At 68.8% G+C, this 24528-nt stretch overlaps 4 protein-coding genes across 9 annotated transcripts; 1 reads left to right on the forward strand and 3 right to left on the reverse strand.

The window, feature by feature from the left end:
* Positions 1-369: 369 nt before the first annotated feature.
* APC2 (APC regulator of WNT signaling pathway 2) lies at positions 370-16161 on the forward strand. The gene is made up of 15 exons (XM_066205540.1): positions 370-432; positions 4337-4495; positions 4593-4683; positions 4757-4925; positions 4998-5106; positions 5185-5298; positions 5590-5667; positions 6900-6980; positions 7065-7446; positions 7565-7660; positions 7761-7900; positions 7981-8058; positions 8142-8258; positions 8572-8786; positions 9231-16161. Exons 2-15 carry the CDS (start codon positions 4355-4357, stop codon positions 14602-14604), a joined length of 7185 nt encoding a protein of 2394 aa, XP_066061637.1. The 5' UTR covers positions 370-432; positions 4337-4354; the 3' UTR covers positions 14605-16161.
* Positions 15016-17752, reverse strand: GZMM (granzyme M). The gene is made up of 5 exons (XM_066205541.1): positions 17445-17752; positions 17210-17354; positions 16501-16761; positions 16137-16352; positions 15016-15254 (listed from the first exon to the last, which is right to left on the reverse strand). The coding sequence occupies exons 1-4, from the start codon at positions 17750-17752 to the stop codon at positions 16158-16160; spliced, it is 909 nt and encodes a 302-aa protein (XP_066061638.1). The 3' UTR covers positions 15016-15254; positions 16137-16157.
* Positions 17753-18016: 264 nt separating this feature from the next.
* CUNH19orf25 (chromosome unknown C19orf25 homolog) lies at positions 18017-19898 on the reverse strand. 6 transcript variants are annotated; one of them, XM_066205523.1, is made up of 3 exons: positions 19813-19898; positions 19047-19220; positions 18017-18973 (listed from the first exon to the last, which is right to left on the reverse strand). In XM_066205523.1, exons 2-3 carry the CDS (start codon positions 19192-19194, stop codon positions 18792-18794), a joined length of 330 nt encoding a protein of 109 aa, XP_066061620.1. In that variant the 5' UTR covers positions 19195-19220; positions 19813-19898; the 3' UTR covers positions 18017-18791. The 6 variants fall into 6 exon arrangements, with proteins under 6 accessions (XP_066061620.1, XP_066061622.1, XP_066061625.1 ...); XM_066205525.1 differs by having other exon boundaries at positions 19825-19861; XM_066205528.1 differs by having other exon boundaries at positions 19817-19860.
* Positions 19899-19959: 61 nt separating this feature from the next.
* On the reverse strand, positions 19960-24373 carry REEP6 (receptor accessory protein 6). The gene is made up of 5 exons (XM_066205539.1): positions 24136-24373; positions 21933-22026; positions 21558-21696; positions 21053-21221; positions 19960-20374 (listed from the first exon to the last, which is right to left on the reverse strand). The coding sequence occupies exons 1-5, from the start codon at positions 24248-24250 to the stop codon at positions 20325-20327; spliced, it is 567 nt and encodes a 188-aa protein (XP_066061636.1). The 5' UTR covers positions 24251-24373; the 3' UTR covers positions 19960-20324.
* Positions 24374-24528: the final 155 nt, after the last annotated feature.

Consider the following 24528-nt stretch of genomic DNA (forward strand, 5'->3'; position numbering starts at 1 on the left):
GGCACCGGGCGGCTCTCGGGGGACAGGTTCGGTCGGGAGGGCCGGTTCGGTCTGAGCGGGCCGGTTCGCTCTGGAAGGGCCGGTTCCCTCTGGAGGGACCGGTCCGCTCGGGAGCGGCAGGTGCGTTCCGGGACATGGGGACGAGGCAGATCCCGGCGTTTTTGCGGAGGCTGGACAAGAGGTGGATGGAGGGGACCGGAGCCCTCCCCGAGGGTCGCGTCTCCCCCCGCCCGGCACAGTCCCGGGGACAGCGGAGGGGGGGCGCGGGGAGCCCCCGGTGCCGCCCTCTAACGGCGGCGGCGCCGCTGGAAAATCCCGACCGAGAGCGGGGGGGCGGGGGCGGGATGCGGCTGCTCGGGGCCGCGCCGGAGCCTCGCCCAGCTCCGCACCGCTCCGCACCGCCCCGCACCGCTCCGCGCCGCCGGGGATGAGGTACGGCCGCACCTGCCCCCCGCGCCCCCCGAGCCCCCCGGGGGTCCCGGCGGCTCCGGCCGCTGCAGCCGCCGGGGATGGGGGGAAGCGGGGGAGGTTGCGCGGCGGAGTCGGGGGGGGATCGGGGTGCGGTGTCGGCTTGCGGGGGGTTGGATGAGCCGGGGGGGCCCAGATCTGCGCTCCCTCCCCGCGGCGGGGATGCCCCCGGCCCTGGCTGCGCCGCATCCTGCGGCGGGTGCGGCTCCGTCCCGCGGGATCGGGGGGATCGGAGGGATCTCGGGGGACAGGAGGGTTCAGGGCGGATCAGGGGGTTCGGGGCGATTCGGGAGGGTCGAGCAGCGTTTGTCCCCCGCATCCTGCAGGGACAAAGGCCGGACAATGCCGGGGCTCGGCGGGGAGTCCGCGGGAGGGGGGGAAGAGCGATCAGCACCCCCCGTCCCCATTCTCTCCTTCATCCCCCTTCCATCCCATCCCCACCCTGCGGTCGAGGCGGGGGGGTCGTCCCTGGGGTGACAGCAGCTCCCCCCGCCCCGATGCGAGCTGGGCTCCCCGCAGACCCCCCCCCGCTGCTCCCCCAGCGCGGCTGGGCCGGGCACTTGGAGCCCCAAACCGTCTCCACACACCCACACCCCAAATCCACCTCCCAAACCGGTCCCTCAAAAACCTCGGCCTCTAAACCAGCCCGTCAGCCCCACCCCGGGGGCAGCCCGGGGGTCCCAGGGCCGTGTCCCCAGGCAGGGGTGTCCCCAGTCACCCCGGATGGGGGTGGGGAGGTGGCTGCTGGCCCGAGCGCGTTCCTCTCCTGCGGGTGCCTTGCGGCGTGGGGTGGGTACGGGCGGCCCTGCATTGTGGGGGGGCTGTGCTGGGGGTGTTGGAGACCCCAGAGCTCACCCCACATCCATCCCCAGGCCACGATGTTCATGTGTGTGTGTGCAGGAGCTGATGCAGTGTGAAGCGAGGGGGATGGATCCCACGTCCCCGTGTCCCTGCGTGTGCAGGGTCGAGACGGGGGGGGGGCCTGTGCTCCCCGGGGGGGGTTTGCTGCGGTCGGGGGTCCCCGGGGCCGGGTCGATCAGCCCGGGCTGGTGACAACACGCTGTTTGTTTAATGTCCCCGGGGGCTCCGCGAGCCGCAGCCGGCCGGGCTCAGCTGTGCCTTTGGCTCGGCCGATGGCTGCGGTGCCTGCCCCCAGCCTCGTCCCCAGAGCTGCGGCCAGGCTGGAGGGAGGCGTGCAGGGAGCTTGGGGTACCCCAGGGCTCCCCAGGCCCTGCCCTGCTCTGCCCAGGCCGAGGTGGCATCATGTGGTGAGCAGTGGCCGGTGGGCGAGACACTGTGGTGATGAACAATGCAGAGCACGGTGGCGTGGTGGGCAGTGGGTACCGTGGGCAGTGGGGTGGGCAGTGAGCGCCCTGGGCGGCGTGGAGGACAGCAGGGTGTGCTGGGCAGTGCAGCTGCTGCTTCATCTGCTGCAGCTTCTGCCCTGCCAGGAAATTGCTGGATGGATCCAGGCCCCACCAGTGGCCTCGGCCAGTCCTGGGGTGCCCTCAGCAGAGAGGGGCAGATTTTGGGGGTCAGAGAAGACACACCCAGGACCCTGAGCCATCACATCCCCCCAGGGTCAGCCCATGGCCCCGCCTGGGGGGACATCAGGTCCTGTGGGACAGTTGCCATCACGGTTCTGGAATGTAGCAGCAGCCCTGCCCTCTTTCCTGCAGCCCCGGCCCCCCTCTCCCGCAGCCCCGGCCCCCCTCTCCCGCAGCCCCGGCCCCCCTCTCCCGCAGCCCCGGCCCCCCTCTCCCGTCGTGTCTCGCCGCTCCTGGCTGCAGGTGCGGCCCCGGCCCCTCCCCGCAGGCTGCAGATCTCGGCGCCGCTGCAGCCGCTGAGCTCGGCCGGCCCTGCCAGGAACTGCGGGGGGCAGAGCTCAGCCCCCCCCGCCCCATCAGCCCACCAGTATCCCGGCCCTGACCCCTCCGGGAGGGCAGCCGGGGCACCCCGGGTTCTGACAGGGTGGGGGTCCCCCAGGGGAGGGGGCCCTGACTGAGCAGCTGGGGGCGTACCCACAGGTTTGGGGTGCTGGGGAGGGGGGAACGTGTTCCCCTGGAGGAGTGGAAGTCCCTGGCTCCCGTTATCCCCTCCAGGGCTGAACACCCCCACCCTCCATGTCTGAGTCCTCGGGAAGGGCCGGGAACCGCCTGTGCTCCCCCATCGCTGTCGCCATAGCAACAGCAGGCCGTGCTCCTCCCGCATCCCGCATCCCGCATCCATTATCCTGCATCCCATATCCCACACCCCACATCCATTATCCTGCATCCCATATCCCGCATCCATTATCCTGCATCCCATATCCCACACCCCGCATCCATTATCCTGCATCCCCTATCCCGCATCCATTATCCTGCATCCCATAACCCGCATCCCATATCCCGCATCCATCACCTCCCTCACGTGGCGTCCTGCATTCCAAATCCCCCATCCCTCATCCCGCATTCTGCATCCCTCACCCTGCATCCCATGTTCCATATCCTGCACCCATCATCCCACGTTCCTCGCTCTGCCTCCATCATCCCGCACCCATCATGCTGCATTCCATGTTCTTGCATCCCTCTCCCTCCATTCCATGTTCCCATATCCGTCACCCTCCATTCCATGTTCCCGCATCCCTCACCCTCCATTCCATGTTCCCATATCCGTCTCCCTCCATTCCATATTCCCGCATCCCTCATCCTGCATCCCTCACGCATCCCTCCCTCCCGAATCCCTCACTGTCCATCCTGCATCCCCAATCCCGCATCCCCCATCCCACACCCCCACCCTCCCTCTGCTCCCCACCCTCTCCCTTCCCATCCTCCCGGGGTTATTTCTCTCCCGGGGGGAATTTTCGGCAGTTTGGGGGGGGATTGACACCGTGGGGGGCTTTGTGTCCCTTGGGAATCACGGGCAGAAGGGGGGAACCCCACAGCAGGACCCATAGGGCAGGATGTGGGGTCCCCCCCCCCCGTGGGGTTCAGGAGCAGTTTGGGGGGCCCGGGATGGCTCCTGGGGGGGGGAAGGACATCGATGGGGCCTCGGGGGGCTGCTGTGGGGCCTCTGTGCTGGCGGGGGGTGCTGGGACACCCAAAGGGACTCACGGAAGAGAAGGGCCCCAGGGAGCCGCCGTGGGGCAGATTTGGGGGTGTCAGAGCCGGGGGGGGGCTCGATCGCTGCCCCCCCTGACCCGCCGTGGGGTGGGGTCAGCAGAGGGGAGGAGGAGACCCCCGGCCCCCCCATTGCCCCCCCATGGCCGGCTCCCCCCGCTCACACGTGGTGCTGACGAAGGCGCCGCGGGGCCGTGGAGCTCCCGCTGCCGGCCCGACCCTCTGGGGGGGTGACGGGGGGTCCCCGGCCCCCCCTCCCCGCGTGTGACAGCGTCCTGTGCGTCCCCCCCAGCCCGGGCAGGTGCGAGGGGCGGCGGCCGCTGCGGCAAGAGGAGGTTTGGGGGGGCTGGGAGCGGCTGGGGGCTCGGGGGGGGCCGAGAGGGTCTGGGGGGGACAGAGCGGGGCGGGGGGGCCGTGCAGGGGCCGAGGCTGCCCCCGGAGCCGGAGGGAGCGGAGCGGGAGAAGGTTGGGAGCGGGAGAAGACAAAAGCCAGACAAAGGGAGCGGAGAGCGGAGCTCTGCGGACGGTGGGAACCAGGCGGGGGCTGGCGGGGCTGGGGGGGCCCTGCCTGGGGCGGGGGCGACGCTGGACCCCCACCCTGAGCCTCCTGGGGGGCTTTGGGGGTCACCAGCTCTTCCAGGGCTCGGGGGGCGCGGGTGGCGGGGTGCCCAGCGCTGCGCTGCCGTCCCGGGTGGGTGCTGGGTGCTGGGGGGCAGTGAGGGTGCCGGGGAGCCCCCCGGGGCGCTGCCCACCCCCGAACCCCCCCGCAGGCGCTGGAGGAGGTGAAGATGTCCGGCTCCATCGCCTCGTACGACCAGCTGGTGCGGCAGGTGGAGGCGCTGAAGAAGGAGAACAGCCACCTCCGGCGGGAGCTGGAGGACAACTCCAACCACCTCTCCAAGCTGGAAAATGAGACCTCGGACATGAAGGTGGGAACAGGCCCGGCTGGGGGAGGGGCACAGACCCCGGACTGGGGGGGGTTCCATCCACGTCTCCCCCTCCTTCATGGCTCCATCCCGGTTTTAGGAGGTCCTGAAGCACCTCCAGGGCAAGCTGGAGCAGGAGGCCCGAGTGATGGTGTCCTCGGGGCAGACGGAGGTGCTGGACCAGCTGAAAGGTGGGTGCCCGGGCAGGGTGGGGATGGGGTGACCCCGCCAAGCCCCGCCTGACACCGCTGTCCCCATCCCCAGCCCTGCAGATGGACATCACCAGCCTCTACAACCTCAAGTTCGCCCCGGAGGTGATGAGCACCGGGCGCGGCGCCGAGGAGAGCCCGCCGGCCCCCGCCCCGCACCGGGACGGCCCCGGGGAGCTGGGCAGGGCCACCTTCCGCATGCTGGAGGAGCTGGACCGCGAGAGGTGATGGTCCGGGGGACCAAAGGGGCTGGAGGGGCCGGGGGTTGTGCTCACGGGGGTCTCCCCTCTCCTCAGGTGTTTCCTGCTGGGGGAGATCGAGAAGGAGGAGAAGGAGAAGGTTTGGTACTACGCGCAGCTGCAGAGCCTGGCCACGCGCCTGGACGAGCTGCCCCACGTGGAGACGGTGAGTGGGGGACAGCCCTGTCCCCTCCCGGGCCACGGGGACCCCGTCCCGCTCACGGCACCCCCCGTGCCCCCCCAGTTCTCCATGCAGATGGATCTGATCCGGCAGCAGCTGCAGTTCGAGGCGCAGCACATCCGCTCGCTGATGGAGGAACGCTTCGGGACGGCCGACGAGATGGTGCAGCGGGCACAGGTGGGGTCCCTCACCCCCAAATTCCCCCTGCTCCGCTTCCGGGGGGCCCCCAGGCTGATGGGCTCAACTCCGGGCACCCTCACGAGGAGCTCTGGGCACCCCACAGCGGCTCCTCGCACCCCACAGCAGCTCCTCGCACCCCACAGCAGCTCCTCGCACCTTACACCAGCTGCTCACACCTCGCACCAGCTCCTCACACCCCGTTCCTTGCACACTTACACCCCTCCCTCCCATTTCTCCTGGTCCTGGGGGGTCCCAGCCCTGTCCAAGCCCCTCTCTGCCCCCCTCCAGATCCGGGCATCGCGGCTGGAGCAGATCGACAAGGAGCTGATGGAGGTGCAGGACAAGGCGCAGCAGCCGGAGCCGCAGGTAGCGGGGCCGTGGTGTCCCCGCCAGGGTGTCCCTGCTCCCCGCGGGGCCGCGGAGGGTGGAGGAGGGGGCCAGCACGGCCCCCCCCGCCGTTACTGTCCCCGCGCTGTCCCCACCGGCACAGCCGGGGCTTTGTGCGGCTCGGGCACCGTGAAATGGGCAGTTGCCATGGAGACCAGAAGTAGGCCACGGCGGGCGGGCGGCGCAGGGGCTCCCGCGGCATCTGCCGCCGACGGAGGCGCCAGGGTGGGCAGCCTGCCATCATCATCGTCGTGGACATGGAGGGCCACCGACACTGTCCCACTGTCACCCGCAGCCTCAGCGCTGTCACTGTCCCACTGTCACCCGCAGCTCCACCACCATCATCGTCATCAGAGGCCACCATCACCACTGTCCTACTGTCACCCACTGCCCCACCATTGTCATTGTCCCACTGTCACCCACAGCTCTGTCATTGTCACCATCAGAGGCCACCATCACCACTGTCCCAATGTCACCCACAGCCTCACCATTGTCATGGGCCCACTGTCACCCACAGCCCTGTCATTGTCATTGTCATGGGCTGCCATCAGCACCGCTCCACTGTCACTCACTGCCCCACCATCTCCACTGTCCCAATGTCACCCAGAGCTCTGCCATTGTCACCATCAGAGGCTGCCATCACCATCATCACACTGTCACCCACAGCCCCACCATTGTCATGGTCCCACTGTCACCCACAGCCCTGCCATCAGCACTGTCCCACTGTCACCCACAGCTCTGCCATCAGCACTGTCACAGGCTGCCATCAGCACTGTCCCACTGTCACCCACAGCCCTGCCATCGTCACTGTCACAGGCTGCCATCAGCACTGTCCCACTGTCACCCACAGCCCTGCCATCAGCACGGTCCCCTCAATCACGTCCCTCCCGCCATCACCCTGTGCCCCCGTCGCCCCCAAACACCCCCAGCCCCTCCCGGCCCCATTTCCACCCCCTCCCTCACTCCGCAGGCTCAGCCCCAGCCCCCTCCCGCTGCCCACTCCCTCGCCCACCCCCGCTCTCCCTTCCCTGAGCCCTCGGCAGCGCGCCCACCCCCATCATCCCTGATTTCAGCTTCAAACACACCCCGGGCACCGCCGGCAGCGCCCGCCGGGGATGGCAGGGGGTGGCGGGGAAGCGGGGAGGGGCTGGGCAGGGGGCGAGGGCCCTGCCATGCGCCCCCCCCACACACACCTGCCCCCTCCTCTGCAGCTGTGCGGGAAGGGCCCGGGCATGGAGGGGGACGGCAGCCTGGACCCCCCGACCCACCCCGAGGAGGGCGGCAACACCAAGGTGAGGGGCGGCAGCCGGGGCCCGGCCGGGGGCGGTGGCTGAGCCCGCGGCGGGGCCGAGCGTGACCCCGTGTCCCCCCCGCAGGTGGAGGTGGTGTTCTGGCTGCTGTCCATGCTGGCCACGCGCGACAAGGAGGACATGTCCCGCACGCTGCTGGCCATGTCCAGCTCGCAGGAGAGCTGCCTGGCCATGCGCAAGTCGGGCTGCCTGCCGCTGCTCATCCAGATCCTGCACGACTCCGACGGCGAGCCGGGGCCCCCCGAGAGCCCCACGGGCGCCAAGGACGCCCGGATGAGAGCCAACGCCGCCCTGCACAACATCGTCTTCTCCCAGCCAGACGAGGGCCAGGCCAAGAAGGAGATGAGGGTGCTGCACGTGCTGGAGCAGATCCGCTCCTACTCGGAGACCTGCTGGGACTGGCTGCAGATGCAGAGCCGGGACGGGGGACGGGGCCCCGAGGGCACCGGTATGGGCTGGGATGGGCTGGGAGAATCTGGGAAGGGCTGGGAAGGGCTGGGATGGGTTGGGAGGGGCTGGGAGGGGCTGGGAAGGAACAGAGGGGACTGACCCTCATCCCCCCTCAGTGCCGGTGCCCATCGAGCCGCAGATCTGCCAGGCCACCTGTGCCATCATGAAGCTGTCCTTTGACGAGGAGTACCGGCGGGCCATGAATGAGCTGGGTGAGCGCGGGGAGGTCTGGGGCCCCCTCCCTCAGCACCGCACCCTGGAGGGCTGCTGGAGGTGGGGGAACCCCCAAACGATCCCCGCCCCATCCCGCAGGTGGGCTGCAGGCGGTGGCCGAGCTGCTGCAGGTGGACTACGAGATGCACAAGATGACCAATGACCCCCTGAACCTGGCGCTGCGGCGCTACGCGGGGATGGCCCTCACCAACCTCACCTTCGGCGACGTGGTCAACAAGGTGGGGGCTGGCGGTTTGGGGGGCTTCAGCGGGGTCTGGGGGTCACCGAGTCACCCTCACCACCCTCGTCCTCCCCGCAGGCCACGCTGTGCTCCCGCCGGGGCTGCATGGAGGCCATCGTGGCTCAGCTGGGCTCCGACAGCGAGGAGCTGCACCAGGTGCGTGCTGCTGGGGCTCCCTGGGGTTTGGGACAGGTAAGGGGACAGTGCCCGCGCCCGCTCACCCCGCTCTGTCCTCCCAGGTGGTCTCCAGCATCCTGAGGAACCTCTCCTGGCGCGCTGACATCAACAGCAAGAAGGTGCTGCGGGAGGTGGGCAGTGTCACCGGGCTGACCCGCTGTGCCCTGCACGCCGGCAAGGTGAGCCCGGGGCGGGGGACAGCGGGGACGGGGTGACCAGACAGGGGTTGTGTGTCCCCCCTGGGACGGGTGACAGTGGGCACAGGGTGACCGGACAGGGCTGACAGGGCTGTGTGTCCCCCGGAGTGGGTGACAGTGGGCACAGGGTGACCAGACAGGGCTGACAGGGCTGTGTGTCCCCCGGAGTGGGTGACAGTGGGCACAGGGTGACTGGACAGGGGTGACAGGGCTGTGTGTCCCCTGGGGTGGGTGACAGCAGGCACAGGGTGACCGGACAGGGCTGACATTAGCTGTGTGACCCCTCCCGGGGCAGGAGTCGACGCTGAAGAGTGTCCTGAGCGCGCTGTGGAACCTCTCGGCGCACAGCACGGAGAACAAGGCGGCCATCTGCGGGGTGGAGGGGGCCCTGGGCTTCCTGGTCAGCACCCTCACCTACAAGTGCCAGAGCAACTCCCTGGCCATCATTGAGAGCGGCGGCGGCATCCTCAGGAACGTCTCCAGCCTCGTGGCCACACGGGAGGATTACAGGTGAGGGCCGGGGTCACACCTGGGGGACCCTGGGCTCCACGGACCCCGGGGATGGTGTTGGGGGATGCCGTGGCTGTGGGTAGGATGGGAATGGGGGGCCCTGGGCACCATGGATGGTGTTGGGGGACACCATGGATGGGGGCAGGATGGGAATGGAGAGCCCTGGCACACCACGGACCCCAGGGATGGTGTTGGGGGATGCTGTGGCTGTGAAGGTCTCCTGGGATGGAAATGGGGATGGGGTCCCATTGGCCACCACGGATGGTGTTAGGGGATACCATGGCTGGGGGTGCTGCAGGATCGGGGGCACTGCAGACCCCAGGGACAGCACTGGGGGGATGTCATGGCTGGGCAGGGGTGGGGTCACTTTGCACCCCTGGAATGGGGCAGCAAGGGCTCCAGGACCGTCCTGACAGTCGGGGCTGTGTCCCCTCTGTCCCGCAGGCAGGTGCTCCGGGACCACAACTGCCTGCAGACGCTGCTGCAGCACCTGCGCTCGCACAGCCTGACCATCGTCAGCAACGCCTGCGGCACCTTGTGGAACCTGTCCGCCCGCAGCCCCCGCGACCAGGAGCTGCTGTGGGACCTGGGGGCCGTCAGCATGCTCCGCAACCTCATCCACTCCAAGCACAAGATGATCGCCATGGGCAGCGCGGCCGCACTGCGCAACCTCCTCACCAACCGGCCCCCCAAGTACAAGGACGCGGCCGTGGTGTCGCCGGGCTCCTGCATGCCCTCGCTCTACATGCGCAAGCAGAAGGCGCTGGAGGCCGAGCTGGACGCCAAACACCTGGCCGAGACCTTCGACACCATGGAGAAGCAGAGCCTGAAGGGCCAGAGCGCCAAGAAGCCGATGCGGCACATGGAGAGCCTGGTGAAGGACTACGCCTCCGACTCCGGCTGCTTCGACGACGACGAGGTGCCCAACGTCTCCACCGGCGTGGAGACGGCCAGCGCCTCCGTGCTCTCCATGTTCCTCAACTCCTCCTTCCTGCAGGGCCAGGCGCTGCCGCGGGCGCTGGCGCAGCGGCGCTGCCCGGAGCCGGAGAAGGACGGCAGCGGGAAAGCGGTCGAGCCCAAGAAGCCGTCGCTGCCCGAGGACGACGTCTCGCTGGCCGCCGAGAAGTTGGCCAACAAGATCTCCAGCACGGTGGCCAAGATCGACAAGCTGGTGGAGGACATCTCCACCATGCACAACTCCTCGGACGACAGCTTCAGCCTCAGCTCCGAGGACCACTGCCTGGACTGGCAGTACGGCCCCGAGGACGGGCACGAGGCGCGCGCCCAGTCCTGCTCACCATGCCGGCTGTCGGACGCCGGCGGCTTCGCCAAGAGGGAGAGCCTGAGCCGGGCTCACACCCTGCTGAGGCTGAAGACGGCCTACACCAGCCTGTCCACCGACAGCCTCAACAGCGGCAGCACCAGCGACGGCTACTGCACCAAGGAGCACATGAAGCCCTGCCCCAGGGCCGCCTTCCTGGACTACCGTGACGAGCTGCAGCGCTACCAGAAGCGACCCAGCCGGCTCGACCTCAAGAGCATCCTGGGCAAACCAGAGCGGCCCGAGCCCCCCGCGCGGGACCCGGCCGAGCCAGACAAACCCGAGCAGAAGGACCTGCCTGAACGGGCCAAGAAGGTGGTGACTTTCCCCAGCCCCAAGGTGCCCGAGAAGGAGACGGAGTGGAAGAAGGAGGTGGGCACCAAGCCCCCCACTGACCCCCATGTTCGCACCATCAAGCTCTCTCCGTCCTACCAGCACGTCCCCATGCTTGAGGCCCTGGCCAAGAGCAGCACGGCCGCCAGCCACCAGCCCTCCCTCCTGGGCAGGAAGCAAGCCTGGCTCCCCCCGGCGCTGCTGCAGGCAGCTGAGCCCCTCAGCAAGATCCCGGAGAAGCTGCCGGCCCAGCCACCAGCCTCGGCGGAGCAGGAGTCGGTGCAGAAGTACTCGGTGGAGGACACCCCAATCTGCTTCTCCCGCTGCAGCTCCCTGTCCTCCCTCTCCTCGGCAGACAACGTGCTGGACGGGCAGAGCCACAGCGAGAACGACCTGGATAGCGACTCCTCCCTGGAGATCCTGGAGATGGAGGAAGGGGACGCAGAAGGGGAGGACGGGAGGCAGGAAAAGGAGAAGGCGGTGGATGCGGGTCCCACCACGCCGGTGGGGATCTCCCAGCCCATCACCATCCCCTTCCCGAAGCGGGACAAGGTTTTCCTGCGGGAGGCCTCGCCCTCGCGCCAGGAGGACCTGACGCCCTCGAGCTCCTCGGAGAATTACATCCAGGAGACGCCACTGGTGATGAGCCGCTGCAGCTCCGTCAGCTCCCTGGGCAGCTTCGAGAGCCCCTCCATCGCCAGCTCCATCCAGAGCGACCCGTGCAGTGAAATGATCAGCGGCACCATCAGCCCCAGCGAGCTGCCCGACAGCCCCGGGCAGACCATGCCCCCCAGCCGCAGCAAGACTCCCCTCTTCGAGCTGGGCTGCCAGCCCGAGAAGGAGACCAGCCAGTTCAACATCCAGTGGGAGAACAACGTCAAGAAGTTCATGGAGATCACCGACTTCAAGGAACGCTTCCAGCTGCCCCAGGACCTGGACTCCATGGTCTACTTCACGGTGGAGAAACCCAACGAGAACTTCTCGTGCGCCTCCAGCCTGAGCGCCCTGCCCCTCCACGAGCACTACGTCCAGAAGGACGTGGAGCTCAAGCTGATTCCCACCTTCCCGGAGAAGAACAGCCTGAACTTCGCGGCCCACGAGAAGCGGGAGGAACGGCGGGAGGAGCGGTACCTGGAGGGCCGGCGGAGGGCGGAGCGCCCCGAGCCCCCCGACGACGACGACATCGAGATCCTCAAGGAGTGCATCAGCTCGGCCATGCCCTCCCGCTTCCGCAAGGTCAAGACCTCGCTGCTGTCGGGGCAGGTGCTGCACCCGCAGACCAAGAAGCCGCTGCACGTCCCCGTGTACATGCTGGTGCCGGCCCACGCCCACCCCGGCGTCCCCAAGCACCTGCGAGCCGCCGCCCGCGACCTCTTCAAGGACGACGACTCCTTCACCGACTCGGCCGACGGGACCCCCGTCAACTTCTCCAGCGCCGCCTCGCTGAGCGACGAGACGCTGCGGTACCCGGCGGGCGAGGAGGGCGAGCACGCCCGGCCCGAGCGGCGCCGTGAGCCCGGCACCATCCCGGCCCGCAGGGCCGCCTCCGGCAGCTCGGCCCCCGCCCGCCTCGGCTCCGCCGGGAAGGGCAAAGCGGGGCCGGGCCGCGGGGAGGGGAAGCGCGGCCAGACCCTCCCGAAGGGCACAACCGGCCCGGAGCTGGGGGCGGGCAGGGCCAGCGGTGCCCCCGGCAGGAAGGACGACGCTCTGGAGGACGGGGTGATGTTCCAGTCGCTGTGCCACACCACGCCGACGGAGGAGGCCGTCTACTGCTTCTACGATCCCGATCTGGACGAGTTGCCCGAGGCGGGCAGGGACGAGCCCGGCAGCAGAGCCCAGCCCGGCCGGGCAGCGCGGAGGGAGCGCTGGGGGGGCTCCGGCCCCGGCAAGGACCCCGAACCCGCTTCCCGTGCGGCGAAGACGAAGCCTCAAAACAACCTGATCGCCGACGAGACGCCGCCGTGCTACTCCCTGAGCTCCTCCATGAGCTCCCTGAGCGACGCCAACTTCTCCGAGGGCGAGGAGCGCGGCCAGCCCTGCGGCAAAGCCGCCTGGCCGCGGGCAGCCGCCGTGGGGCAGGCGCAGGGGGGCTCGCCCAGCTCCCCCAGCCTCAACTCGGAGGATGATCTGCTGCAGAAGTGCATCGGCTCGGCCATGCCCAAGCGCCGGCGGCCCGCGGCTCGCCGCAGGCTGGTGGAGAGAAAGCAGAAGGCGCCGGGCGGCGGCGGGAGGGAGCGGAAAGCCGAGACCCGGCACCACCCCGAGGAGGAGGCCGGCTCCGACCGCGGCTCCGACCTGGACAGCGTGGAGTGGCAAGCCATCCAGGAGGGAGCCAACTCCATCGTCACCTGGCTGCACCAGGCCGCCTCCTCCCTGTCCCGGGAGCCTTCCTCCGAGTCCGACTCCATCCTGTCCTTCATGTCGGGGCTCTCGGTGGGCTCCACGCTGCAGCTCTCGCTGGGCCGCCAGGAGAAGCAGCGGCCCGGCAGCGCTTCGGGCCGGGACCCGGCGAGGAGGGAGCACAGCAAGGGCCGCCCGGAGCGCAAGGAGCCCGGTGCCCGTCCCGCCGGCCGCGCCAGCGCCAGGGCGGAGCGGAGCCCGGCGCCCGCCAAGCCGGTGCCCAACCTGCCCGTGGTCTTCCGCGGCAGGACCGTCATCTACATGCCCAGCCTGGCCAAAGACGCCCCCAGCCCACGGGCCACCCCGAAGAAGAGCCCCGCGGCCAAGCCCGAGGCGCCGCCGGCCAAGAACCTCTCGCTGAGCCAGCAGCGCTCGCGGAGCCTGCACCGGCTGGGCAAAGCGCCCGAAAGCGGGGAGCTGGCGCTGCCCAAGAGGAGCACGACCCCGCCCGCCCGCATCGGCAAAGGCCCCCCCTCCTCGGGCTCCTCCCGCACCTCCACGCCCTCCCAGCACGCCCCCAAGAAGCTGCCGTCGCCCTCCCAGGTCACCAAACCGGCCGCGGGCAAGGCCAGCGGCTCCTCCTCCCCGCCGGGACCCCCGGCCAGAGCCCCGGCCCCCAGATCCCCGGCTCCCAAGCAGTCCAAGACGCAGAAGTCGCCCGTGCGCATCCCCTTCATGCAGAAGCCCAGCAGGAAGGTGCTGCCGGGCCGGGGGACCATGCCGGTGCTGGAGGAGCAGGTGGACGGCTCCAAGGCTCGGCCCGGGGCGCCGGGGGGCAGCCGCCTCAACCTGGTGCGGATGTCATCCGCCCGCTCCAGCGGGAGCGACTCGGACCGCTCCGGCTTCCTGCGCCAGCTCACCTTCATCAAGGAATCCTCGAGCCTGCTGCTGCGGCACCGCTCCGACCTGTCCCCGGCGCCTCCGGCCGCCTCGCTGCCTCGCCGGGGCTCCCCGCAGCGCAGCCGAGCCGCGCTCCCGGCCGTGTTCCTCTGCTCGTCCCGCTGCGACGAGCTCAAGGCGGCCAAACCGGCCGCCCCCGGGCAGCGGCCGCTCATCCCCAGAGCGCAGCCCGGCGGCAAAGCCGCGCCCGGGGTTAAGCCGCCGCGCCGGACCAGCTCCGAGAGCCCGTCCCGGCTGCCGGTGAAGACCAGCGTGCCCGCGGCCGAGCCCTTCAAGCGCTACTCGTCCTCGCCCAACATCAGCGTGGCGCGGCGGGCGGCCAGCCCGTCCTCCGTGCGCTCCGAGGCGGCGGCGGCGGCGCGGCGGCGGCAGAACGAGCCGGCGGCTCCCGGGGACCCTCCGGGAAAGCCGCCGGTGGTGATGATGAAGGGCACGTGGCGGAGGATCCGGGACGAGGACATCCCGCACATCCTCAAGAGCACGCTGCCCTCCACCGCGCTGCCGCTGGCGGGCTCCGGCGACGAGGAGCCCCCCGGCAGCCCCGGTACCCCCAGGAAGACCAGCGACGCCGTGGTGCAGACCGAGGATTTCGCCACGTCCAAGACCAACTCCAGCACTTCTCCCACGCTGGAGACCCCCGAGGGACCCCCGCACCCCCGAGTCACCGGGGACGGCGAGGCCCCCGCCCCCTCCAAGGCCGCCCTGCCCATCTCCTTCGGCCACGAGGCGCCGGCCGGGACCTTCCCCGGCAGCCGGCACGGCTCCCCCAGCAAGGCCGCCCGTGTCACCCCCTTCAACTACGTCCCCAGCCCCATGGCCGTGACGGCGGTGGCCGACAAGGCGGTGGAGAAGATCCAAGCTTGATGATGCCCTGGTGAGGGTCCTGCGACACCCCCGGCCCCGCGGGAGCTGGGCAGGACCGTGCTGGGGACACACACACGGGGATGTGGGACAGCTGGGGACCTGAGAGTCACCCCAAACCCGCTGCTGGCCCCGGCTGGGGTCTTGCTGTGCTGGAGCATCACGGTTCCCAAGGACCGGACAGAACTGGGAACGTTCTGGGTCTGACACCCCAGGTGGTTCCCATGGACCATCTTCTCCCACTGGTGGACATCCAGGGACAAGCTGAGGTGGGGCCGTGTCCCCATGTGCCCCCATTCCGCTCACCCGGAGCTGGACCAGAGCCTGATCCCACCCTCCGGGGGGCTGACACAGCACACCCAGGACCAGGAACACCCCACACGCTCCGGCTTGTCTGGCACCGACTCTGGCTCGTTCAGCGATGGCAGCTCGTTTATTACCAGGGGAAGGGACGCGGGGGAGAGGCTTTGGAGGGGGAGGTGGGGGCCAGGACCCCCGTTTGTGCTGCTGGAAGCTCCTGATTGCTGACGGGTGGCCTGTGCTGGTCCAAGGCGGTGGCAGGCAGAAATGATGCAGGGCAGGGCTGGTCGGGTTCCGATGGGCTCATCCCAGGGGCTGCTCACAGGGTGCTGTCACCAGGCTGGGGGACTGCTCTGGGAGGGGGACAGCGTGCTGAGCTGGCACCGGGACGCCCAACCCCCAGGAAAGGGTCTGGGGTCCCTCATCTTCACCCAGAGCCCCCCAGCCTCCCACCCCAGGGCAGCAGAGCCCGGGCTCGCAGCCAGGATCCCGGCGTGTCCTTGTGGATGTGGAGACGGATCCATCCAGGACTGGATTACGCCCACGAGCACGGGGCCCCCCAGCCCCAAAAACCCGGGGACACCCCACTCCTGCTGCCAGCCGGGCCCAGGGGCCGAGACTATGGTGTGTGGGAAGCGCCTCAGCCCCTGGGAGTGGGATGAGTCGCAGAGGGACCCCCAGTCCGGGTGGTCCCAGACCCCTCAGATACCTCCTACACCACCACTCCCTGCTCTGCATGGGGTGACCTTTGTGCCCCCCATCCCAGTGCCACGGGGGACTGCGGGGCCAGACACGGGGCTGTGGGGACACGTGCAGGGGACACGCCTGGGCGGCTGTGGGGACACAGTGAGGGGCTCTGGGGACACACGGTGGGGCCAGGGAGACACCAGTACCGTGGGGATACACAGAGGGGTCACCAGGGATGTGCACGGGAGTCATGGGGACGGGCACACCCCGGTGCCCACGGGAGCCCCCCTGCCCTGGTAGTGGCCAGCACGGAGGGACCAGCGGCCGGGACTGAAGAAAAGGAGGGAAATCCCAGGAGCAGCGCTCTCGAGTGCTGCCAGGGAGCGCAGGGGTGGCAGAAGGGCCAGCACCGCCCCGCGGGGTCCGAGCCGCCGCCCTCCCCGTCCTCCGCCCACACTCCCGCCGGGCTCCGCTCGCCGTCACTGTATCTATGTACTAAGGATGTTATTTTACCAGACTCTGGACAGTATTCCCAATTAAAAGCCAACCTGTGTAAATAGGAAGGGGTGTTAAGTCTGTGCCGTGTGTTTGAGCCAGCCGGATCCGCAGCCCCTCCGCAGCGTTTTCTGGATCCATTTCTTGTGCTTCACGGTCGAGGCGGCCACCGGCGGCTTGAAAGGGTCGGTGCTGTTCTTGCTGCTGAAGGACAACACGCCGGCCACTGCCGGCCGCTTCCCGCACACCAACGGGCCCCCCGAGTCACCCTGAGGGGAGGGTGACACCGGCGAGTGTCAGGGACAGGGACCCCCACCATGGCCAGGGGGACATCTCACCCGCTGAGGGTGAACATCCTCCCCGGAGCCCCCCGCACCGGGCTGGGGGTGGGCAGAGCTTGGACCCCCAAACGCTCACCTTGGCGGGGGCCGAGTCGCGGTCTTGCCCCTGGAAGCAGATCATGGCGGGGCCGATCTTGCCCTTCCAGAAGCGGCTGTTGTTGCACATCCGCACGTCCATCACCTTCACCTCCAGCTCCTTTAGGGTGGGCGACGGGCTCCCGCCCTTGGGGGCCGTGCCCCCCCAGCCCGCCACGCTGCACCGCTCCTCCGGCTTCGGCTCCCGCCTCGCCAGCGGGATCAGCTGCCGTGTCTTGCTCAGGGTCACCTTCCCGTCCAGCTGCGGGCGGGGGGCGCCGTCAGACCCTTCCCCATGGGCAGGGGGCTGGCAGGGAGCACCCCAACACCGCGGGTGGGGGGGTCAGAGGGGAGCACCCCAATGCTGTGGGTGGGGGGCTGCGGGGGAGCCCCCAGTACCGCAGGTGAGGGGTCCAGAGGGAGCACCTCGATGCCGCAGGTGGGGGCTGAGGACGAGCCCCCCAACGCCGCGGGTGGAAGGGGAGAATCGAGCGGGTGCAGCGCCCATGGGAGCGGGGGGATGATGACACCCAGGTGTGAAATCTCTTGGGGGTGAGAAGCGGAAATGTCAGCGAGCAGTTCGCCCCGGCTGCGGGCGCAGCTGCACCGGCACAGTGCTAACACCCCGCCCCGTCCCCGCAGCGCTTCCCGGCACCGCCGCCGCCCCGGTCGCTTCCCGGAGCCTCCGCCGCGGCCGGCCCGAGCCATACCTGCAGCAGCAGCAGGTCGTTCTCCATCGTCTTTCGGTCGTAGCCGGGGTGGGGACAAGCAGCCCGGACGCCGAAGCTCTGCGTTTTCGCCTCGCGACGCTGCCAGTTGTGCAGCCCCACCACCAGCAGCGCCTTGTCCCACGACCTGCCCCACCCCGGGAGTGGTATCAGCCCGGTGCCGGTCACCCGGAGCCCCGTCCCTTCCCCGGGCACGACACAGCCGTGCCGGACTCACCTCGCCAGATGCTGGCAGTGCGCGGCCGTCAGCACCCAGCTCCGGTGCAGCAGCGCTGCCCCACATCGGTGACTCCCCCCGAACTGGAGGGACACCATGTAGGGCCGGGAGTGCTGCTTGGCCTCGCGTCCCCCGATGATCGATGGCTGCAGCCAGGTCCTGTCCCCACCAGCCCCTGCCACCGCCCCGGCCAGTGACTCCGGACCCGCGCTGGCCACGCCGGACCCGCGGTCCCGGAGCTCAGCCCAAGGGACGGGCGGCAGCAGCAGCAGCAGCAGCAGCGGCCCCAGGTAGCCCCTCGCCCCCATCCCGCCCGCTCCGCGGCTCCCGGTGCTGCTCCCGAGCTGCAGGAGCCCTAGGTGGAGTGTGCCAGCAGCGGGCAGGAAGGCACGGACCCCGCTCAGGGGGGCAGGAAGGGGAAGAAGCACCCACAAGGTGACACCTCTGGGGGTGGGGAACACCCACGGGCCCCCCAGTGCTCGGCTTTGCAGACGGGAGGCGGCACCTTCAGCTCCCTCCAAAAATGGGGGTTTCAGGAGATTTATGAAGTTTATGAGATTTGTGACAGCCCATAGCGCCGGGTGACCCATTCCCACCACCTTTATTAGCAAAGCAGGACAGTTTTTCACACAGTGGGGCCGTGCTGGCCCCCGACCCAGCCCGCCGGTGGCCCCTCAGGTCCCCTTGGGCGGGACCCGCCTGGCCCCGCTCCTGGGGTGGGACCTCAGGCAGGCCAGGAGCCGCTGGAAGAAGAACTCGTTCTGGTATTCCAGCGGCACCAGGTGCTGCAGGAACGGCGGCACCTGGGCTCTGGTGACCCCCACGCACACGGGGACCACCCTGGGGCCGTGCTGGTGGATGTTGCAGAACAGGTTCCACTGGGACACGCGCTGGCACCACTGGTCACCCACGGACTTGGCCGAGAGGAGCAGGATGGCCACCCTGCTGGCCTGGATGGCCTCCACGGCCGTCAGGATGACAGACGTCCCGGCCACTCGGTCCTGGTGCTCGATGAAGCCCCGGAATCCCTCCTCCCTCAGGCGCTCGGCGATGCGGGAGGCGACGTGGTCATCCTCGGGGAAGTACCAGAGGGAAAAGTCGTAGGGAGGAGAGGACGTGCCACCCCCGGGGGACATGGCAGCCGGTTCAGGAGCAGAAAGAGGGGTGCGAAGTTTTATTCCAGCACCAGGAAGGTGTCACCGTGCTGGCCTGGAGGATCCCAGTGTTCCCTGGGGAAAAGTTCACTGGGGTGGCACAGTCCTGGCAAATCCGGATCTTCCCGAGGCAAACGGTTTTGGGGAGGTGAAACCACGGCGTGGCGCGCCCCGAGGCGCCCAGCGCGGTCCCTCAGAACGCCTTCTGCCTCATCTCGGCGATGCCGCCATCCAGCGCCTCCCCGACCCTCTGCAGCTCCCGGCGCCGCTCCCGCAGCTGCTCCAGGGACCGCTGCAGCCGCTGGTTCATCCCCACGTAGGAGCGGATCTGCAGGTAGAGCCGCTCCCGCTCCTCGGCCGCGGGCTCGGGGCAGCCTGGCGGGCAGAGCCGGGGCTCAGCGGGGCTCGGGGGGTCCCCAGGCCCCCCGTTCCCCCAGCGCGGGCTCACCTGGAGTGGGGCCGGGCTCCTGGGGGGGCTCGGAGGGGAGGACGAAGACGGGGTCGGTGGGGTCGGTGCCCTGCACGTCGGCCAGGATCTGCTCCACGCTGGGGGGCTCAGGGCGGGTGGGCAGCACCCGCTTGGCCTTGGAGCTCATCCCGGGGGAGGCTCATGTGGAAAGGGCTGAGGGGAGGGGAGGGTGAGGGACAGACAGACGGACACACTCCCTTTTCTATCCCCCCAAGACTAACACACCCCCTGTGCTGCGCCTTTGGACAGACAGACGGACTCCCCCCCCCGCAGGCAGAGGCCCCGGGTGGACAAACTAAACCCCCTCCACCTTCCCCTCCGGACAGACAGACAGACGCACACCTACCCTCGCAAACAGACACACAGATCTCCTGTGCTTCCCCCCCGGTCAGACAGACCGACTGCCTTCCTCCCAGACTGACAGACTCCCCCTCCCGCCCTTTGGACGGACGGACAGACAGACAGACACAAACCTGCCCCCCCAAACAGACACACAGATCTCCTGAGCTGCCCCTCTTCCGCCAGACAGACCCACTCCCTTCCTCCCAGACTGACAGACTACCCCTCCCGCCCTTTGGGCGGACAGACAGACGGACAGACCCCTCCTTGCCGCCGGACGGACAGACAGACAGAGCCCCACCCCCGCACAGACAAACCGGCCCCCTCCGCCCCCCGGACACACCGACAGGGCCCCTGATCCCCCCACCGGACGGACAGACCGACCCCCCCGGTACCGCGGACGGACCGACAGACCGACCCCCCGTTCCGGCCACCGTCCGGCCGCACTTCCGCCACGGCCCCGGACACGTCATCAACACAGCCCCGCCCCTCCCCAAAGCCCCGCCCCCAGTTCTCTTAAAGGCGCCGCGCGGCGTCACGGAACGCGCGGGACGGGAGCGGCGCTCGGGGGCACCGGGGTTTATTGGGGGAGCGGGGGAACAACAGGCTCGGACTGGAGAAACTCGGGATCCCGGGCGAGTACGGCCCGGGCGGGCCGGTACCCTGAACACGGCCACGGTACCGGTACCGGCCCCTGCATGGGGGACTTCGGTGCCAGAACGGAGGATGCTGGTAGCAGTACCGGGTGCATGGCGCCGGTACCGGCGTCTGTAGTGCCGGCATGGGGGACGTCTGTGCCGGAACGGGGGTTGCCGGTACCAGTACTGGGAGCGTGGTGCCGGTACTGGGGCCGCTGGTGCCGGTACTTGTCCCGGTACCGGGGCTGTCGTGCCGGTACCAGAGGCGTCGATACCCCTTTTACTTCGCTTTCTGTACTAAGTCTGCCAGGTTCAGGGGTGCTTTGAAGCCTGCGGAGACACGAACGGCGTTAGTGCCCGTCCTCGGGGCAGCGGCCGGTGTCCGGGGGCACTGCCCGGCCCGGCCCCGCGTCACCGGCCCCTTCCCTCCCCGTCCCGCTGAGCACGGGGGTGACAGCCAGCCCTGCCCTCCCCGCACCCGGAGGGCTCCGGAGGGGAGCCCCAGGTCGGCAGCAGCGCTGAGGAGCACGTGGGGACGGGGATGGACACACGGACGCACACAGACGGACACACGGACGGGGTCTGGCTACGGAGAAGCGGGAGGGAAGCGCCTGCTCTACCCACGCCACGGGAGAAAGGGCCGGTTGTGCGGACACGAGCCCCGGCGGGCGCACGGCACGGCACGGCCCCGTCCCCGCGCGGCGGCAGCAGCGGGAGCCGCGGCTCGTTACATACGGGCAGGCTGGGCTGTGGGGCCACCCCGGCCGCCAGCCGGGCTCTGCTCTTGGCCAGAGTCTGCAGGACTGCACCGTGCAGCGCAGAGAGGAGAGAGAGGTTAGAGAGGGCACTGCGAATTCCCCCGGGGCTCCGGTCACGGGGCTGAGGCAGCACGGCCCACGGGCACCGAGAAATAATCGCTTGCTGGTAACTAAACCGAGCTGCCCACGCCCCTGCGCTGGGAAAACCTGGACACGGAGCAGGATGGAGGGACAGAGGGACCTGAGTCACCTTCTCGGGTGACAGTGGAGGCTGCGTCCAGGGCCTTGGTGCCGATGTCACCCATCATGTTGTCCACGGCCTTGTGGTGCTTGAGGAAGAAGGGCCGGACGACGCTGTGGTAGATGACCTGGGAGCCGTTCCAGGGCACTGGGGACATGCACCACACCAGGAAGAGGCACTGCGGGGACAGGAGGGGCTCAGCTGCTCCAGGGGCCCCCAGCCAGATCCAACAGCAGCGCCCAAAGCTGGAGCTTGCAGGATCTGAGCTGGGTGCAGCCCCACCACCGTCCTGCTCCTAGGCAGAGCCCACCACACTCAGCTCCTCCCTACTCAGCCACGGGGCGGGAGCAGCCCGGCACAGCCCTCACCTTCCCGGCATAGCCCCTCACCTTCCCGGCACAGCCCCTCACCTTCCCGGCACAGCCCCTCACCTTCCCGGCACTGCCCCTCACCTTCCCGGCACTGCCCCTCACCTTCCCGGCACTGCCCCTCACCTTCCCGGCACTGCCCTCACCTTCCCGGCGTAGTAGAAGGGGAACCAGTAGAGGAAAAGATCGGAGAAGAACTCGGCGACGCTGAAGACGCCGTAGACCACCCAGTACGTGAGCCACATGGTGTCATCCTCCTTGCTGTTGCTCTCGATGGCTTTGATGCTGCGGCGGGACGGGGGAGGAAGGACACGGCCGCTGCATTCCCGGGATGGGCTCCACCCTCCCAAATCCTCCAAACCCTGGAGGGAACCTGTCCACCCGGGTGCTCCGGGCTGGCACGGTTCCAGCGTTTCCAGGAAGGTCTCAAGAGCTTCCCAGCCATGATTGCCTCTCCGGTGGGCAGGGAGACCCTCAGCCAAGGGCAGGGAACGCTCCCCAGGTGTGGGACAGGTACTTACGAGGCGTAGGCGGGGTACAGGAAGCCGATGATGTTGCAGAGCAGGGAGGCGCCGTAGCCGAACATGAGGTACAGCCCCAGGAAAGCCACGGAACCTGCGGGGACAGGGGACAGTCCTGCTGTCACCAGGAAAAGATCCCGCCCGGTCTCCTGAGCGGGATTCTCATCCCAGAGCGGGAACAGCGTGTAACGACCACCCCCAATTCATTCCGCGACGCCGCTGAGGTGCTCGATGTAACGAGGCACGTGGCACAGTCCGCTCCTCCTCCCCGAGAGCCCCGTGACCTGCTCCCGTCACCGTTCGTCCCCTCCCCTGGCTCAGACGGGACTTTACCACCCCAACCTCGCAGCACTTTCACCCTTGGAGCGGGGCCAGGGGGCGGCAGGAACCGGAGACGCTGGCAAACACATCCTTGGTCCAAAGTCAAGGCTCCGCTCGTCTCCCCCGCGCTCGGCATTCCCAGACCTCCCGCTCAAGGACGAGCCCTGCTCCCGGATCAGGAGCCCGGGATGGCCCGGCTCCTCCCGCAGGCGCTCCCCGGGCCGTGCAGCCGCCGCCAAAAGGCAGCGTTGGCTCCCCTGGGAGCGGCAATTCAATCCCGCTTCGCCGCTATTCAATTAGATCGTTCAATTAAATGTGAGCCGCGGGGTTTGGTGGAGCCTGGAGCCCGCCCAGCGCTCGGACACTCGCGGGAGGCTAGGGAAGGTGGGACGGGGAGTTTTTGGGGTGGAAACCACGGCGGAGCCCCGCTCACAGCAGGGCTCAGAGGGCAGGAAAAACCTCAGGGATACAGCGATGGAGCATTTTGTCCAGCCCAGCAGCTTCTCCCCAGCGCTGGAACAAACTCCTCCATCAGCAGCAAGAAGGCTGGGAATTAACCTGTCTGTGCTGGTGAATTAAAGTCCTTGCTCGGGCTTGGAGGGAGGATTATCCCAGCTCTGCTCGTTGCAGCATTCCTGGGCTGAGTTGCGGCCCCGATCCGGGGCACCCACAGCTCCGGGTCTTTCCTGGGAGATGGGCAGGTGCAACGTGGCTTTGGAGCGATCCCAAACCTCCCTCCGAGGAGGGCAGGCAGGTCCAGGCAGTGCTGGGTTTCATTCCCCAAGAGCCTTAGAAGGGATTTCGCAGGATTTTAACCCCCCAGAGAAATTTATGTAACAGCAAAAACCCAGGGAAAGGCTTTGCTGAGGGAGCAGTTGGAGGTGGTGCTGCCCAGAGGTTGCTCCAAACCCCAGCCCACGGGTTCAGACACAAATTAGGGATTGCTCCAGAGCCACGGGAGGGAGAAATCGGGAATTTTTAGCTCAGCAACAGCTTCTCCTTTCCAGGACAGAGACCCAGAATGCCGAACCATCACTGCTTGGTGCGTCCACTCTTGTTCCACCCCAGAAGTCCATCACGGTTGAGCCTGATCAAATCCCCGGGATTGTTTTGCTTGGAAGACGCCTGAGTGGCACCGCAAGCAAACACAACCTGCGCAGCAGCACATGCTCCTTCATGCACATTTCCCCCCCAGAGTGGCAACACCGGCCCTGCTGCAGGTGAAGGGCCAGGAAATCACACCTGGAGGCCAAAGGTGTGATTGGAAGAGGGATGCCCTGAGCCCGCCCCGAGAGGTTTGATATGAAATCTCAAATTGGAGGAGGACAAGGCCAGTTCGAGTTGGCAGAGAGGGCACAGGGCCGAGGGTCAGAGGAGAAGGGGCACAGCGCGCCAGGAGGAGGATCCCCGGGGAGAATCCGGCTGGTTCCTCATTAATGAACAACAGGGATCCGGGTAAAGGCCGGATCCCCACGGCCCCAGCAGTGCGACAGGGGGACGAGCTCCCATCCCCAGTGTCTGATCTGACCCACCACGACCTGGCGGCGCACCCAGAACGGGGACCCCTCTCTGTCAGGGCCAGGGGTCTCGAGGGTCTCTCTGACACTTCTGACACTCAGACCCTGCGAGCTTCGGGATTTCGGGATTTCGTGCCCGCGGAAGGCGAGGGCAGTGCGGTGACAGTGACGCCACCCCCGGCACCCCCAGCCCCCTCCCAGCACAGCCCCACTCCGCACCCCCAAACCAGGGCAGCCCTGCCTGCCCTCCCCGCGCCCCGTGCTGAGCCCAGAGCCACGGTGAGCAGCTGCCAAGGCGCCCCAGGACACGGGACAGGAGGCGACAGAACGGGAGAACCGGGGAGTCCCCGCTGTACCGGTCGCACCTGAGGCCAGGTAGAGCCGTTGGACGCCGGTACGGGCTTCCAGCTTGCCCAGCAGGTCTCCGATCGGGCCGGGGCTGTAGAGGAAGCGCTCCAGGCGCTGCTGCACGGAGCCCATGGCGGCGGTGGCGATGATGAGGGTGACGATGAAGCGGCGGCGGCGGCCCCGGAGCGGCCCCGGACCGACCCCGCGCCCCGGTCAGTGCGGCCGCGGGGGGCGTGACCGCCGGGGCGTGGCCAATGGGGGAAAGAGGGCGGGGCAACGCGGCGGGGCGGGGCCAATGAGGACCAGGGGAGGGATTAACGCCGGGGCGTGGCCAATGAGAAGGCGGGGCGGGGGTGGAGACGGGCCAATGAGGCGAGGCGGTGCCGGGGGCGGGGCCGACGCCGTTGTCA

The sequence above is a fragment of the Chamaea fasciata genome, unplaced genomic scaffold (genome assembly GCF_029207755.1).
Source record: "Chamaea fasciata isolate MVZ Bird 193981 ecotype frontalis unplaced genomic scaffold, bChaFas1.0.hap1 SCAF_28, whole genome shotgun sequence".
Lineage (NCBI taxonomy): Eukaryota > Metazoa > Chordata > Aves > Passeriformes > Sylviidae > Chamaea > Chamaea fasciata.

Coding starts and splice junctions, on each gene's coding strand:
- APC2 (XM_066205540.1), top strand. CDS start 4,355: ATGTCCGGCTCCATCGCCTCGTACGACCAGCTGGTGCGGCAGGTGGAG. Junction 5,107..5,184: donor AGCTGCCCCACGTGGAGACG/GTGAGTGGGGGA, acceptor GTGCCCCCCCAG/TTCTCCATGCAGATGGATCT. Junction 7,661..7,760: donor GCGGGCCATGAATGAGCTGG/GTGAGCGCGGGG, acceptor CCCATCCCGCAG/GTGGGCTGCAGGCGGTGGCC.
- GZMM (XM_066205541.1), bottom strand. CDS start 17,752: ATGGGGGCGAGGGGCTACCTGGGGCCGCTGCTGCTGCTGCTGCTGCTG. Junction 17,355..17,444: donor CACTGCCAGCATCTGGCGAG/GTGAGTCCGGCA, acceptor GGGGTGGGGCAG/GTCGTGGGACAAGGCGCTGC. Junction 16,762..17,209: donor ACGACCTGCTGCTGCTGCAG/GTATGGCTCGGG, acceptor CCCCGCCCGCAG/CTGGACGGGAAGGTGACCCT.
- CUNH19orf25 (XM_066205523.1), bottom strand. CDS start 19,194: ATGAGCTCCAAGGCCAAGCGGGTGCTGCCCACCCGCCCTGAGCCCCCC. Junction 18,974..19,046: donor GGAGCCCGGCCCCACTCCAG/GTGAGCCCGCGC, acceptor TCTGCCCGCCAG/GCTGCCCCGAGCCCGCGGCC.
- REEP6 (XM_066205539.1), bottom strand. CDS start 24,250: ATGGGCTCCGTGCAGCAGCGCCTGGAGCGCTTCCTCTACAGCCCCGGC. Junction 22,027..24,135: donor ACGGCTCTACCTGGCCTCAG/GTGCGACCGGTA, acceptor CTGTCCCCGCAG/GTTCCGTGGCTTTCCTGGGG. Junction 21,222..21,557: donor CCTTCTACTACGCCGGGAAG/GTGAGGGCAGTG, acceptor CTGTCCCCGCAG/TGCCTCTTCCTGGTGTGGTG.